The sequence below is a fragment of the Pararge aegeria genome, chromosome 11 (assembly GCF_905163445.1).
Source record: "Pararge aegeria chromosome 11, ilParAegt1.1, whole genome shotgun sequence".
Lineage (NCBI taxonomy): Eukaryota > Metazoa > Arthropoda > Insecta > Lepidoptera > Nymphalidae > Pararge > Pararge aegeria.
The window spans coordinates 12,221,030-12,238,838 of record NC_053190.1 but is presented as its reverse complement, the minus strand read 5'-3'; the positions used below and the strand labels follow the sequence as shown (position 1 = coordinate 12,238,838).

The following is a 17,809-nucleotide window of genomic DNA, read 5'->3' as shown; positions in this document are numbered from 1 at the left end:
GGTTTGCGAACTTAAATTTTGAGTTCAGAACAGAGTGACCTCCTCACAATACGCGCCGTTTCAAGGACTACTGCCGTCTGTATCCGACCCTTGATCCAACAACCAAGCGAAAGCTTCTTAAGATGTTGGTCGAAGCTTTTCGCGAAAAGACCATTAACTGAAACGACGATCGGAACAATAACGGTCGACTCAACATTCCACATGGCGGTAATCTCGTGAGCAACGTCCAAGTATTTAGATACTTTTTCCTTTTCAGCTTTCACCAGATTATCGTCATGTGGAATAGTAATGTCATCAATTATTGCACTGATCGATCGACTAGCACTATATCAGGTCTATTAGCTGTAATATACCTGTCAGTGATAATCGTTCGATCCCAGTAGAGCAATGCACTGCTATTTTCAAGAACTGACGCCGGGTCGTACCTATAGTAAGGCATCTCAAAATCGATAAGGCCAAACCGAAGAGCAAGTTGTTGATGAACTATCCTGGCTACTTGATTATGTCTGTGCAAGTATTCGCCGTTAGCAAGATGAGAACACCCGGAAACTATATGCCTGAGGGACTCCCCAGGACGATGACATTCTCTACATATGTCTAGAGTGCCTACTTTCATAATGTGTTTCCAGTAGATTCTAGTCTTGATGACTTCGTCCATAATTGCACAGACAAAACCCTCGGTTTCCCCAAATAGGTCACCGAACTGTAACCAGGATACAGATGCGATTTGATCAACATCTGGTCCCGACAGCGCCTTGTAGAATCTGCCATGCAACTCCTTACTCTTCCATACCGCCACACGATCTGAGTTGCTAAGTACTTTTGGCTTGCGCCAGTTTTCTTTGCCAAGGAATAGTGGAGTAAGACCCTTATCTACTGCAACGTTTTCTTTGCCAAGGAATAGTGGAGACCCTTATCTACTGCAACGACATCCTTACACATACCCACATTCATTCTAAGAAAATGATCTCTAAGATTGCACACCTCACGATTATGAAGGTTCTTGGCATTCAGAAGACCACGTCCTCCACACTTGCGTGGGATGTACAACCTCATTACAGAGGAACGTGGGTGATGCATACGGTAAGACGTCAACAGTTTGCGAACTTTACAGTCCAGGGTGCCCAGTTCAGTTTGAGTCCACTTTAGAATGCCAAGTGTATATGAGTAAGGGCATGACCCAGCTATTAAAGGCACGTACCTTATTACCAATAACACTCTTTATTACTTTTTTCAGGCGGCTCCTTTAACATTATTATTAATTGTTATAATTGTTGCAAAGTAACTTTTCATATATAACACCTTAAAAATTTGCATATGAAAATTCTTAAATTACGCGTGGTCCATCGTTTACTGTAATCATCCTACTTCAAAATACTATTACAAATATTTTTTTCGATTTCGATCGAGCTATAGGTACTTTTTGAATCAGTTTTATGAAAAATTAATATAATTTGCATGGAAAATCTCAATTTTTTTATAACATAGACGGTTAAGAATTCTTTTATACAACTGATTTGAAATTTTGTCATATACCTATTTTAAATTTGTTTTCGCGTCGAATAATAAAAACTTAGGTTATGCCATAGATATGGTATGTATGTTTGGATCTATGCTAACAACCCAAATACTGTACCAATACCACTTATCTACGATACTTTGGCTACAGAAAATGAATCAATGAGTCAATGAATGAATGAATGAATGAACCACATAAAAATACAGGAAAAATTATATATATAACTAGTTTACACGTAGTATATAATTTGAAACATGATGGCGTAAAACACGCTCAAAATATATAAAATAAAATCAAATAAATAAGTTTTTATTCTTAACCGTCGATATCATTACAACTATACGAGAGGCCTGTAGAGGCTATCAATTTCCACGGTCCTTTGCTGCTAATGTCAGAGGCTCCCTGCGACTCGTATGATGTTTTCTTGTGTACCTAAAGTAAGGGTTTACCAAAACTGCGTTTAATGGTACGGGATCGCCACTTCAGGACTTAACAACTATAAGTTTTCCAAGCTACGAGTATGTGTGCCGCTCGTTGTTTGTCCAGCTTTGCAACTCGTTGAGCTATGTTGGGAAAACTTGTTCTTCTCTGGTTCTGACTTGAATACGCCGATACTCCAATTTAGCTCTGTCCATTACCAGCTGAGTGTTTATGAATTTTCTTATTTTTCATTTTATCATTTTATCAGACTAACTAAAGGAAACGGGTCTCATCGTACAAAGAGAAGGGTCCTTGTCCTGAGTCCAGCACGCTTTCCAAGTGCGGATTGGTAGACTTTACATGACTTTGAGAACGTTATGGAGACCGGTTTCCTTACGATATCCTTCACCGCTAAACCGCTAAGCCGTTAAATATTAAATTGCTTAAAACACACATAACATGGGAAAGTTACAGGTGCGTGCCGGGGTTTGAACTCGGTCCCCCCGAAAGAGAGAGCCGAAGCCCATGCCACTAGGCTATCACCGCGTCATAGTTACATGTTTCAAATTAATAGAAATTTATATGTTTAGGAATAGCCCGCTGCAGTCATTTTATGAGCTCCTGTTACTTCGCTGCAGCGGTGAGAAGGCGTATAAAGATGATAGGCGTGCCTTGTGACTCTACGTGCCCTAAACAGGGCCACTGGAGTTTTCGGTACGATCGCAAAGTGGTCAAAGTTGATGAAGATATTCCTGAGACGTAAGTATTATTTATAGAAAATATTTATTTAATCAAAAAAAAAAAAACTGGGTGGCGTAGTGATTTGTTCGGTGCGATGCTGCATTGACATTGATTGAGATTACTTTTTGCGGTTTGCGGTTTTATGCAAAGCAGTGATAGCCCAGTGGGTAGGACTACAGCTTCATTTTCGAGGGGCCGAGTTCTTATTCCAGCAGACCTCTAAGTTTATGTGCGTTTAAGGAAGGGGTGAGGAAACCTGCATGCCTGAGGGTTCTCCGTAATGTTCTCAAAGTCGTGTGGAGTCCACTTATCCGGACTGGACCAGCGTAGAGGTATGCTCTACAACTCTCTCTCGCTCTCTCCTACAGAAAGTAGGCCAAAGATGTATGGGAATGGGATGTTTATAGGCTGATGATGTTGATGTTGAAGATATATTAAATAATATTAAACTTTATTTTTGCAGATCACGAGGGATGTACTGCGTTAGAGTAGACCATGAAGAAAGTTGTCCGTTCGATTAACAGAATAGTTTTGTTAGTAAATAAAATATAATAATTTATTTAACAGTAGACCTATTTATTGTTTAAGTAGTTAGTTATAATTGTAATGACCGTTCAAATGTAAGATGTAATGATTCCTGAAGGGATAGATTCCATACATGAGGCGTTATAAATAGCGTCCACCGTAAAATAACAGGATCTTCTGAAGTATATATATGCATATTGCGCTATTCTTAGGAGATATTGACTTCGCAATGTAGATTGTACGTGAAAATACGTGAAAAAAGGACAAAGGACTCGCTTTTCATATCATGCAATTATCAAAAGTAAGGCCTGCTTCTATCAGATATCTAAAAACTTTATTATTAACGTGGGGCATCAAAAGTTCTGTAATATATGATAAAATACAAAGTTTTAAAAAAGTTTATTTCATACATATATTAATAGGAAAACTGATTTATAAAAAAGTTAAAACTTTTTATAAATCTATATTGTGTTTATAATTTAAAAAATAATGTTTCTGCCATTCCTCTTGTTGTCCTTTACTTTTTGCGATGTACAAATGAAGAGTATAAGTATGGGAGGTTTCGCTGGATTTTACCTGTAATACTTAGTGATTATTGAGTGTTCTCAAAGGTATGTCAATGTTCTCAAAGGTGTGTTCATGTTCTCAAAGGTGTGTTAATGTTCTCAAAGGTGTGTGGAGTCAACCAATCCGTAATGGACCAGCGTGGTGGACTACGGCCTTAACCGCTTCTCATTGTGCGAGGAGACCCGTGTTCTGTAGTGGCCGGTAATGGTTTGATATTATGACGATGATGACTTAGTGATTGTTGTATTTTATGGATAAACTGTTAAGTGGACAATAAAGAAAGAACATACGTAAATTCATATACCTAAATCACCAGTTATTGTATGAAAAGACATTAAATTAATAATTTATTGAAAAAAATTGTTTTATTCATGCACGCAGGTATACCAAACTGCATTCCCTACTTTATTCACATTCTTAACAAAAGCGGCGTTATACAAAAACAAGAAAACTAAAACTAAAACTAAAAAAAGTCTAGTCCCTTATTTAGACTTTTTTGGAGAAAACGTGACTTCTAGAGTAACACAAGAAAAGTTGCATTGGTCGTTATAAAAAACTGATTTGAACGTATAGGTACCGTATATGAACATTCCGCCATAGTATCTCTGCGCTACATCCTCAATATTAATACTCAAATTGTAATGACCCTGAAAATTAAGAATAATGTAATTGATTGATACTGACTATACTAGTACACCAATGTTGTCGAAAGATGAACTAAAGGTTATTGTAATGTTATAAAATCCAAAATCTGAAACCTGCCTGCGGAGAAAATGTGAATTCTTTTTGAATGCTTAAAAAAATGTAAAACTGAGCTACATAAAAGCTTAAAACAAGTACTATCTTATATTAAAGAACAAAAAAAACGTGTTTATCGTACGATGGCTAGAAAGCCATTGTACAATCAAATACATCAAATCAAAGATCTGAATAATTTTGACAACATTTTATTGCAAAATTAGTGGTTAATTAGGTTTACTTATTAGGTTAGTTATCAAACTTGGGTAGTTATTATTGTAAGCTCAGTTAGATTAACGTTCAATATTGACGTCAGACAAAAATATAAACAATTTTAATTTCACTGACGATCAGGGCTCAGGATTACGATTCCATAGTACCTAACTCAAAAAAGTCTTCTTTAATCAAGAGCTTTTTAGAACAAAACCGCATTATAGCTGCGTTGTTGGTCTTAATCCAATTTCAATTCTTAAAAATTGTTAAACGTGTACCAAGATGATATTTTGAGATTTGTCGATATGTAGCAAACGTCGAATTCGTGAAATACCAACAACAAAGAACACGAAAGCGGGTAGTTTGATTCTGCCCGAGACATTGTGACATCCAGCTTGCCGTCACGCACTTTCGCAGTCCCGTCGGGACCACGATCAACTGGGTGGAAATATCGACAAATCTCGAAATATCATCGGGTTATGTACCCGTTTAACTATTTTTAATAATTTGGTAATAAATTATTATATGTATTACCTTTTTGAATTGGCAGTTAGTAACATTGTATATTCTTTGGAATAGTGGCTTCATGAAAAGGTGGTCGCAGGGGTTTTTCATCTGCAATCTTAACAACGGCTTATTGTTCAGCATCGCCTCGACCTTACCCTATACCATAAAAAAAGTTAGTTACTATTTTATTACTAGCCACCCACATAGAATTTCCTCATAATCGGTCCAGTTGCTTAGAAGGTGACAAGGACACATACAAAAGGATTTTAGTTGTTTCCCCACAGCTTAAACCATCCTTAGACTCCCACGAATAATTAAAAACCTAAATTAGTTAAATCAGTCCAGCCGTTCTGGAGTTTTAGGGAGAATAACGACCTGCAATTCATTTTTATATATTTAGATTTACAGACGGTAATATTTTCGTAATAAATATTAAATTCTCAGTTCCCAAGTAACACGCAAAGTATCAAAGTCCGCACTTTGCGGGTTGCCAAAAAACCAACTAACGCTGCACGGACGAAATACAAATGAGTTCCTTACAAGAGTTGCAGCAGTGGACATCGATTTTCATGATTCATTACTTCAATACAAAAAAAATATTTAAATGTATGGTTAGCTAGTGATGTTACGTGCCAACTATGTAGAACTAAATTAATTTGATATATCTAAAGATAAAAAATTAAAACCCCCTGACTTTCAATATAGTATACTTTATTCTACTAATAAAACCCCTTTCGATTTTGGATTTGACATCCATATATGGGGAGGGAGCTGTGAAAAAAAATGAATGCGCCAAATGGTGGTTGCGGCCATTTTGGATTCGAAATTTGCAATAGTGTAAGGTATTCTACTAGTCAAGCCTTTCTTTTGGTACCCATATTGAAGGAGTGATGAAAAAGTTTGTAATCCGCCATTTTGTGACGGCGGCCATTAGGACCGATCATCATCAAACATAGCTAAGAACAGTCCCGACTCTCGACCTTTCGATCCAAAATTCAAAATAAAAATTGGTTCAGCTGCTTGGGAGCTACCATGGGCCATTTGTTTATTTTTGAGATTAGTGTTCAAAAGATCAACCCTTTACCAGCCCACTACAGGGCACGGGTCACCTCGCATAATGAAAAGTGTTTAAGGCCACCAAGTTGGGCTAGTGTGGATTGGTGGGCTGTGCGGATTGGTGGGCTGTCAAAAGAAAGCATCACAAAATAAAGGATCAATATTAACTACTACGGTACCCGGTTCGGAATAACATCCTCCTTGACGTGCACGTTTAACAACAGGGTTGTGCCATTCTCTAATCTAGCAGACATATCGTTGCAGTCAGTTTGTTTTGGACCCTTGCAGACTTCAAGATTCGTTATTTTTAGTATGAATTCACCCTGCGAGGAAAATATATAAAATATTTAATGAGAAGGTATTCCATAAATTAGTTTACAAAATACTACTAGCTGTTTACCCGTGGCTGCGTTTATTTTAGGTTTTAGAAATTTGTTTTAATATTAGATAACTCCAGCGCCATTTGTCCGACTGATTTGTAAATCTAAAACACTCAGGGTGCCACCCAAACGCATACCGAAAAATTCATTGAAATCGGTCCGTCTAGGAGGAGTTCAGTGACATACACACGCACACAAGAAATATATATATGAAGATAAAATATCCTATTATGATAAATATGATATAAAATTTATCCTATATCTATCACCAACATAAGTTGGGATGTCAAGCTTTGCATAGGTAACAAAATTCTATTTTTTTACACCCGCAGGTTAATTCACCAGCTTTTCCACGGTAAATATTCTATGTCACTCTCCAGATAATGAACTATATAAGTACCCAATTTCACCCTTAACTAAAAAACGATACTGCTTAAAACATAATGAAGTGGTTTTGTTTTATCAAAATAACCCCAGCAGGGCTAGCACAGGCAGGAGACAAAGATAATATCCCCTGACAGGGGATATAATTAAAGTGTCCACTTGAACATGGAATAAGAGAAGTTTACCGCCGTTTATTATTTATTACACATATATTATTCGGATATTATTTCCATTTGTGCGCCAGTGCTCTGAGAGTTGATAAAGCTGTGGGAGAAGATACATTTATATCCCTTCCTCCCATGCTGGCCGTGCTGCAGGCCTAGCACGGGCAGGAGACAAAAAATATATCCCCCGATTATGCCCCCTTACGAGGGATATAATTAACATGTACACCTGCTAAAGCACGGGAACAGGGAATAGGAGAAGTTTACCCCAGTTTATTATTACATTCATTCATTGATTCACTGCCGCGTGCGGCAACAGCGACTAGTTCTGTTTTTTTTTATTATTATTTTAGATTACATGTAAGGGCTTCGCTCATGCGTAGACAAAGCATGCCAGAAATTTGGTTTAAATATTAACATCAAGAAAACAGAAGTTATGGAAATTAACACCTTAAACACAAGCTGAGCAATGTGCCACGGGTATTATTTGATTGAAAGTTGGAGTTTTTCACGAAAGTCTCGTAACTTCGCTTACACAAATCTACAATCGTCATATGGAATCAAATGTAAGTAAAGACAGATGTAACAACTTAATTGTCAAAGTCATCGTTGATCTTGATATCAAGAACTTGAAAAATACAGACGAAGTTACTCAACTCCTTAGTAGTACTTACATAATTTTGTGGAGTGTTAGACCGGCATACGTAAATAATATGAAAAATAGAAAGAACAGTACATATAACTGCATTCCTCAACATTTTTTTTGTAATAAAGACGACTATTTCATGTTGGTATGACTGTACGAATGTAATATAACTCTGTGTGACAATTAAGTAGAAAATATATTAAAAGTATATCTACTTATCATGTTCAATTTACCGTGAATTCAATTGCGTCGTTATTTAATTGAAGCCTCTTTATACATAATTTAGGTAATAGGCAGGTCTATTTGTTCTGTCACAAAATCGGTGGGGAAATACTACTGCCATCGATATTTCTGCTGCCAAACAGCATTGCTGTGTTCGGGTCTTAAGGGTATGGTTGGCCTTAATTCCAGGCAAATCAGGCATAACACCTACATCTCCGGCCGATTGGCGCAGTGGGCAGCGACCCTGCTTTCTGAGTCCAAGGCCGTGGGTTCGATTCCCACAACTGGACAATATTTGCGTGATGAACATGAATTTTTTTCAGTGTCTGGGTGTTTATATATTTTAAGTTTTTATGTATATTATTCATAAAAATTATTCATCAGTTATCTTAGTACGCATAACACAAGCTGCGCTTACTTTGGGACTAGATTGCGATGTGTGTATTGTCGTAGTAGTATATTTATTATTTTATTTATTATTTATTTTAGGCTGGTGGTAATTAGTTGACACAGGACGGCAATTTTTAAGACGTGTTCCTCGCATGCCCTGCGTACTGTTGCTCTAGTTACTGGCGTCTATCATGCTTTTTTCTGCCGCTCAGCAGCAATGCTGTGTTGCGGTCTGAAGGGCGTGGTTGCTGGTGGAATTACTGGCTCATGAGGCTTAACACCTACGCCTCAGGTTGATAGCACAAGGTTGCACTTAGCAGGATGTGTTCCTAGCATGCCCTACAAAGTGTTGTTCTTTTTATAGGCGATGTTTTTCCACATACCATCAGGTGGCCCATGTGCTTGATCTAATAAAATAATAAATAAATATACTACGACAATACACACAGAATAATATACATGAATATATATGAATAATATATGTAAATACTTATAAACACCCAGGAACTGAAAAACATTGATGTTCGTCACACAAAGATTTTTACAGTTGTGGGAATCGAACCCACGGCCTTGGATTCAGGAAGCAGGCTCGCTGCCCACAGCGCCAATGGGCCGTCATATCCGTCAATTATATCTACTTAAATAAAAAAAAAACTGTTGTCACCCTACTTTGTAATTAATTCTACACAGCTCTAGAGTATAAGCAGGTTTAGCATAATACCACAGATTTTTTTATATCCATAATTGACGGACTACTTTTTAAAAAATAGTCTTCCGTTTCCTCGAAATCCAAACTATCTAGGGTTTACATAGGAGCACTTTTTTATCATAATCAGTCCAGCAGTTGAGGTGGGGTTCAGAGACACATCACCATCATCATCATCAGCATGAGAACCAATGGACGCCCACTGGCTTTTGCAGGAAATTCTAAGTACTACGGCCGCTCGCTTTCAGAGCCTCCCAACGACTCCTTTGATGTCGGGTATCGATCAAGTTGGGGTCCACAAAAACCGGGGTTATCGATGAGGGTGCGCCATTCCAGCAACTTGGAACCCCAACGTCCATCATAATAATATAATATATAATATGTGGGGTGTAAGGGGGAGGCTAGTACCAGTCAGCCTCCCAAAATGCCAACCTCACCTGCACGTGGTGCACCCTGCCGTCTAACCGACGAGGCTCTGGCGACCGACAAGTGGCGGTATAACTACTTCAAATTGGCTAGACTGAATAAATGGCACAGACCGGTGTCGGGCAGCAGCGACGCCGGTGCGATCAGTCTAGCCCTGCGATGACCAACCCGCCTGCCCAGCGTGGTCATTACCGGGCAAATCTTTGTATGAATGGAGAAAAGAAAGCCACAGCCCCTAGTCCCCGGCAGCCCCGCTATTCCTGGCTCTGGCAGCGGTTATGGTAACGGCGGGGCAAGGGGTGTCAAGAATCTCCGGAAGAGATTCCGCTGCCAAACCCGACGACTGGACCTGGCAACGTATAACGCACGCACGTTGAGGACCGATGAGAAGTTAGTCGAGCTGGAAGAAGCAGTGAGCAAGTTGCGCTGGAGTATCATGGGTTTATCTGAAATCCGTAGAGAGGGGGAGGATACGATAATCCTAAAATCCGGCAACTTGTTCTACTACCGGGAGGGCGAACAACAGTCCCAAGGTGGTGTCGGATTCATCGTCCACAAATCCCTTGTCAACAACATTGTTCGAGTCGAAAGCGTGTCGAGCAGGGTAGCGTACCTTGTACTCAGAATAACCAAACGGTATTCCCTGAAGGTTATACAGGTCTACGCACCCACAACTGCGCACTCCGACGAGGAAGTAGAGGCATTGTATGAGGATATTTCGAAAGCCATACATGCCTCGAAAACCTACTACAGTGTTGTGATGGGGGATTTCAACGCGAGGCTGGGCAAGCGAAGCGGTGCAGAGCTGAGAGTGGGGCAATTTGGATATGGGCAACGGAACGAACGGGGCCAAATGCTGGCCGACTTTATGGAGAAGGAGGGCCTCTTTATGATGAACTCCTTTTTCGAAAAGCGGCCGCACAGGAAATGGACCTGGCTGAGCCCCGATGGTTCGACGAGAAATGAGATCGACTTTATCATGTCGACCAAACGGCATATATTCAATGATGTCTCTGTGATCAACAGGGTGAAAACCGGGAGCGATCACCGTATGGTAAGAGGCACATTGAATATAAATGTAAAGCTGGAAAGGGTCAGACTGGTAAAGTCTACGCTCCGGCCTACTCGTGCTCATATCCAAAACCCCGAGAGCTTTCAACTGGAGCTGCAAAACCGGTTTGATTGCCTGGACTGCGATTCTGTGAACGATCTTAACAACAGGCTTGTGGAAACTGTCCATACGGTTGGGTCCAAGTTCTTTAAGACCCACCGTAAACATAGAACCAAAAAGTTCTCAGCCCATACACTCGGGCTTATGGAGAAGAGACAAGAAATGAGACTACAGTCTTCAAAAGATGCGTCTGAATATCGGCGTATTAATAGACAGATCTCGAAGTTGCAGACGAAAGACTTGCGACACTTTAACACTGAGAAAATTAAAGTCGCCATTGAGCGCAACAAAGGCTCGAAAGTGTTCGCAAGAGATCTGTCTATCGGACAGAGCCTGTTGACTCGCCTGAAGACTGACAATGGTAGTCTCATATCTTCTAAACCAGAGATCCTGAGTGAGGTTGAGAAATTCTATGGACAGTTATACACCTCAACACAAAAGCCTGTTGAAAGTTTGGCTAAAGACCCTAGAGCCAAATTGACCCGACACTTCACTGAAGATATCCCGGACGTCAGCCTTTACGAGATTAGTATGGCTCTCAAACAACTTAAGAACAACAAGGCACCGGGTGATGACGGAATCACAGCAGAACTCCTGAAAGCGGGTGAAAAACCGATACTTAAAGTCCTTCAGCGGTTGTTCAATTCCGTCATTCATCAAGGCACAACGCCAGAGGCATGGCACAGGAGCGTGGTTGTTCTGTTCTTCAAAAAAGGTGATAATACCTTGCTGAAGAACTACAGACCTATCTCGCTGTTGAGCCATGTCTACAAGTTGTTCTCAAGAGTCATTACGAATCGTCTCGCGAATAGGTTCGACGACTTCCAGCCTCCTGAACAAGCCGGTTTCCGAAAGGGCTTCAGTACCATAGACCACATACATACGCTGCGGCAGGTTATACAGAAGACTCAAGAGTATAACCGGCCACTTTGCTTAGCGTTTGTGGACTATGAGAAAGCCTTTGATTCGGTAGAAACCTGGGCTGTGTTAAGGTCACTGCAGAGATGCCGAATTGACTACCGGTACATCGAAGTTTTGAAGTGTTTGTACAAAAACGCCACTATGTCAGTCCGTATACAGGACCAGACTACGAAACCGATCCAACTGCAGCGAGGAGTGCGACAGGGAGATGTTATCTCCCCGAAGCTGTTTACCGCTGCGTTGGAGGACGTTTTTAAGCTTCTGGATTGGAACGGGCTTGGCATCAACATTAACGGCGAGTACATCACTCAACTTCGGTTTGCCGACGATGTAGTCATAATGGCAGAGACTCTGGAAGACCTTAATGCGATGCTCAATGACCTCAGCAGAGTTTCTCAACAGGTGGGCCTTCGTATGAACATGAGCAAGACGAAAATTATGTCTAACGCTCATGTTGCGCTCCACCCAATAATTGTTGGGAACTCTGCACTCGAAATTGTAGACGAGTATATATACCTAGGACACACGATCCAGTTAGGTAGGTCCAATTTCGAGAAAGAGGTAAATCGCCGAATCCAACTCGGATGGGCAGCGTTCGGGAAACTTCGTGACATCTTCTCGTCCAAAATCCCCCAGTGCCTGAAGACTAAAGTCTTCGAACAGTGCGTGTTGCCAGTGATGACTTACGGATCAGAGACATGGTCGCTAACTATGGGCCTCATAAGAAGGCTCAGAGTCACTCAGCGGGCGATGGAGAGAGCTATGTTAGGAGTATCTCTACGTGATCAAATCAGAAATGAGGAGATCCGTAGAAGAACTAGAGTTACCGACATAGCTCAGCGAGTTGCGAAGCTGAAGTGGCAATGGGCGGGGCACATAGCTCGGAGAACCGATGGACGTTGGGGTCTTAAGGTGCTGGAATGGCGACCCCGCACCGGTAAACGCAGCGTAGGTCGGCCCCAAACGAGGTGGACAGATGACATCAGGCGAGTAGCTGGGAGCCGTTGGAGGCAAGCGGCCCAGGACCGTGCATTGTGGAACTCCCTACAAAAGACCTATGTCCAGCAGTGGACGTCAATTGGTTGAGATGATGATGATGATGATGATATAATATGTGTACATGCTGCTGTTTTATGCTGAACACATCATTTCATACTTTAAAATTAAAAATAAGTGGACCTTCTTTCAGACTTCTATCTCCAATTTCCACCACTTAATTAAGTGTGATAATAATGTAAGTTAGTAGATAAAGAAACTATATAATAAATAGATTTAATAGAGGATTATGTTAATGGAATAGAAGAAATAAAACAAATTTTCAACGAGCACAGGTTTTACATATTTTATTGGCAGTAATCATGTACAATCAAACTTAGGATAGGGTTTTGAAGACAGTGGAATAGGATATGTTATTTTTTACATTATTTCGGCTTTGTAATATTCTTTGGGGACAAAATAACTTTCTCTACAATACAAAAGAAGTTGCATTCATTGTTGTACAGCAAGGATTTAAATGTGAGGTTTCCATAATAAAACATTCCACCGTAGTACTTCTGGACAAGGCTTTCGAGATCCAAGTTTAAGTTGTAAATACCCTTAAACAATAAAATGTTTTACACTTTGAAGTTTGTTGATAAACAATTTTATCACATTAAAATGATATCAGAAGTTCGCATTGCGCAAATTGTATTGCGTTGCGAATTTCCATCATTCAAAATCTACATATAGATTTGTTCGTCCAGATCGTCTTTAGTACGTATTATTACTGATTTTAATTTATTTGAAAGACACTGAAGCAAATAAAAATATGCGAAGTCATGTCATTGAATCACAGATTAATTACTATAGATAGGATACAAACTACTCTTAAGTCCTACAATTTATTATGCTATAAATATTTTTACAACTGTAATATTCGTTTTGATAATCCAAACTTTAGTACTCAGCGTCGTTATTTGACACTGTAAGATTAATAATGCCATCTCTCATCGGAATTTGGTATTTAGGCTGGTAAAAGTACAAAATAATACCTAGTGTCTTTGTGATAGACTGCTGTCTTGATATCTGCGCAAGCGCCGCGAAAGATAAATACCAACCTATTTATTTATTTAAACAACTTTATTGCATAATAAAAGAAACACACACAGGAACACTTATATTAACATAAATTATATGCAAAAGGCGGCCTTATCACTAACAGTGATCTCTTCCAGGCTACCTTAACTATTGGAATAAGGCAATGAGAGACGGGAAATCGCAATTATATATATAAATATATATATATATATATATATATATATATATTTATTTTATATATATCATACATATTTATATAAATAATAATAATATATATTAATAAATATGCATAAATACACACACATATACATATAATATTAACATGTTTATAGTGACAAATAGTGCCTCCTTACACGACTTTTAAAAATCTCAAGGGATTTAGAGCGTCGAATGTCATCAGGGAGTTCATTCCACAGCGTTGCCGCTTTTATTGTAAATGACTCTGAATAACTGCAAGAGTTACACTTCACCATTCTAAGCACATTTTCCCGGGTGGATCGCTGAGAGCCTTGGGATGTGACGGGCCAAGAAAATTGAATCGTTCTTTAAGGTAGGGTGGTGTCCAAGGAAGAAAAAGAGTAGAGTATAGATAATACAGGATAGATAATACATGCAGATTCCGCCGATGCCTTATAGGAAGCCATTTCAGTTTGTTCCGATACTCTGAGATGTGATCAAATTTCCGGAGGCCAAAAATAAATCTAATACATAAATTTTGCAGTCGCTCCAGTTTATCAAGAAGGTCCTCGGTCAAGTCTAGATAACATAATCTAAGATAGGAAGAATATAGGAAGAAGAAGGGTATTAGCAAGCACAACCTTGGTCTTGATAGGTAAGAAATTTTCCACCTTTTCAGGGATCCAAAAGCACCGAAAACCTTCTGACTAATATGAGCTATTTGCGGCCCCCAAGAAAAGGCTATCCATTAAAATAACTTACTAAAACTTACTAAAAGCGATTTTTATTTTTTTTTACAAAATAGAAAATGATATTTATTTAAAGATAAAAGAGATTTGATGTTAGTTAAGTTAATTTCGACATCTTTGAATGAAACTTGCCGCTACAGGATCACATGTTCTGTATGAAATAGTTCGTTTCAACCCCGGACTGATCTATTTCCGCCACTAACAAGCCTTCTTTGTGAGTGTTTAAAAGAAACCGCAAATATTTTAAAGGGTTTCGCACAACTTACCTTTGCAAATTCACAATACTGAGTAACGTTTAACAGTTTCTGGAATACGGGTTTCAAGAACACGTGATCGCAAGGTTTCTTCATCTGCAGTCTCACAAGAGTTTGTCCATTGAGCAATACTAAAACTTTACCCTAAATTAGGGGCAAAAAATAATTAGTATGAGGTAGATACACATTGAATGCGCCTTCGATAAAGATTAATAGGGCTCTTCGATAAAGATTTATAGGGCTCTCTATACACGGGATGATCCGTTGCTTTAATCAATCGATTCAAATTTATCGAAAGACGGATTGATACTACTATTTACTTAGTACAAGACTACATCAGATATCACAACGATCTTGAATATCGTAATGATTAATCGATAGTGGCTTCCTGCAATTAACGATACGATTTTTGTCTCATTCTGATTTGGTATCCAAATTTTTTGGTTCTAATATTATAGATGTGAGAATGTGTTTGTACGCTTGCTTGTTTGTTACCCATGTTAGTCTTTACCAATGCACCGATTTTAATCAAATTCAGCACGTAATAAGTTCGCACCCCTAAGATTATTATTTACTAATAATTAATATTAATATTTATTACCCCTAATTATTCCTATAGGATTATTAAGTCTTTGACATTTTTGCTACTATGATATTGTCTTTTTTTGTTTCTTGCCTACGATCAGCTCAAGTTGGTACAGAAAAAATTTTGATGAGATTTGAAACTTAACTTGCTTCCTTCAGTTGGAAATTCTTATACGGAACAAATGTTATCTCTGAAAAGCTTCTGGAGAATTGTAAAAAAACATTTATTACAATTTTCATTCAACTTTACAGCTTAACTAATCTAGGTGATATTGTGCAAGGCTGGATGTAAATCATGTAGATGGGGATATTTTTTAAAACCGGTAAAAACCGCGTATGAAATATTCGTCGTGCAGGGTAATTAACCATATACTGAATATGACATATAAGGAATCTTGCATACAAATAATCTTAATAAAGAACACAATTATTTTAATCTAATAACTAAAGAAATGAGTGTAGAGAATAAAATATTATGATAAGTAGATAATATTACCCGGGTGGGTATAACATTTTTCTGAACGTCCATATTTATTAGCATATGTGACCTGTTCTCTATTCTTGCATTATTGTTGGAGCATTCGCTTCGCTTCGGACCCTTACACATTGATATTTCAGATAGCTGTAGCGTGAATTTACCCTGTAAGATAGATTAGGAATAATTTAATATCTACTTATAATACGTGGGTAAGTGTCTCAAATTCAACAAGCACGAATACCAACCAGTAACTAGTATATATAACAAGTAACTAGTATAAGTAACTAGTATAACAAGTAAGTAGTACTCGTATAAGCAACTAATCAACTTGATTATTGGCATGTAGTTACTTGAAAGTTTGAAGAGTAATACGCTAATTTTTATCCCAGGAAAATAAACGGATCAGTAAAAAGCCGAAATAAACGCGGACGAAGATCGCGTTCAACAGATAGTAACTGTATAAGAACGCTTATACTCGTATGACTAAATAATAAACCAATATATAATATATATATATATATATATTATGATAAGTCATAAATTCTAGACAAGACAAAAATAAGTATAAATTTTTTATTGATATATATATTTTCGCGTGGGATTTTTTACTTATTCTTTAAAATAATTGTTTTATAAATATAACCTAAAATAAACTATTTAAAACTAAATCAAATCTTAAACGTCCTCGAAACCACCGCAGCGAGGCACAGTTCCTAAGATGCTGGCAGCATTGCCCCTTTGGATGGCTAAATTAATTCGTTGGCCAAGGTAACTGCCCGCTCTAGAATTACCGGAAGACTCGATAACCCTTTTCGATAATTCTTTGAAAAGGGCTCTTGCCTCCGGACCCCACGGTCCCAAAGTCTCTACTCCAAAAGGCACAGAATTGAAGCTGCTATCCAGGTTTTCATATTTACGCCTCTTGGCCTGCTCGGCACTGGTAGCAGCCGCACCTACCATTGAGGAGGTGGCCTGGATGTTAAATTATATATATATATATATATATATATATATATATATATAATTTAAAGGAAAAAGAACCTGTCCTCTTTTTGCGCAAGATAATAAGATATAACTCTATGTTGACGGCTCTGGTTCTTTCAGACCCAGATCTGACAGATCTTTCCATTTCCTTTGAGCCCCATAGATATAGGCTTCACCATTACACATTCCGTGACTGGCAACAATCACTCTTCGAAGAGTTTGCTCTTTATGTACTGAAGGAGTTCTAATGCTCATTTAATAACCGAGAGAGATACATCGAACTGCTGATAGCTCGAGGTTCTCAAGTATCGGTCAATCTATGCTTAAGATAAATCCTAAAATTGCTGTTTTTATAATGATAGTTTATTAATGCGGCCTTGGTTGCATTTATATGTAATGTTGATGTACCGGTGAACTACGTACAAAGAGTTATTTACGATTTAACAGTTGAAAAAAATGTATGCCGTTTAGTAACGGCAGACCAAAATTAAATTGTCCCTATCCCTGTTCTGCCAGCGGCGTCGTACTGCGTCCTTTGTTCTACTACTAGTATCTATTGCGATCACAACCCTTCTGCCCAGCGTGGTGATTATAGGCAAACCCTTCCGTTGGAATAGGCCTTTAGTCCAGCAGTGGAATGCTATAGGCTTTTTTTATTCCACTTCAAGTTAGCCCTTGACTGCAATCACACCTGGTGGTAAATGATGATACAGTCTTAGATAGTAACGAGCTAACCTGTTAGGCACTGAATCGCTTAGCGGCACGTCTTCGTCGGTTGGGTGGTAACTAGCCACGGCCAAACCGACCCAC

General features: G+C 38.7%; 2 protein-coding genes across 4 annotated transcripts in view; one reads left to right on the top strand and one right to left on the bottom strand.

Moving 5' to 3' along the window:
- LOC120627670 (pancreatic lipase-related protein 2) overlaps positions 1-3,644 on the top strand; it is a 68,841-nt gene extending 65,197 nt beyond the window's left edge. For all 3 annotated transcript variants that reach the window (XM_039895695.1, XM_039895693.1, XM_039895694.1), the window contains exons 7-8: positions 2,530-2,698; positions 3,144-3,644. In XM_039895695.1, the coding sequence (XP_039751629.1) occupies positions 2,530-2,698; positions 3,144-3,201 (227 nt within the window). In that variant the 3' untranslated portion in view covers positions 3,202-3,644. The remainder of the gene's footprint in view (positions 1-2,529; positions 2,699-3,143) is intronic.
- A 610-nt stretch (positions 3,645-4,254) lies between these two features.
- Positions 4,255-8,870, bottom strand: LOC120627427. The gene is made up of 4 exons (XM_039895428.1): positions 8,856-8,870; positions 6,466-6,609; positions 5,258-5,386; positions 4,255-4,419 (listed from the first exon to the last, which is right to left on the bottom strand). Exons 1-4 carry the CDS (start codon positions 8,868-8,870, stop codon positions 4,255-4,257), a joined length of 453 nt encoding a protein of 150 aa, XP_039751362.1.
- Between the last annotated feature and the right edge of the window lie 8,939 nt (positions 8,871-17,809).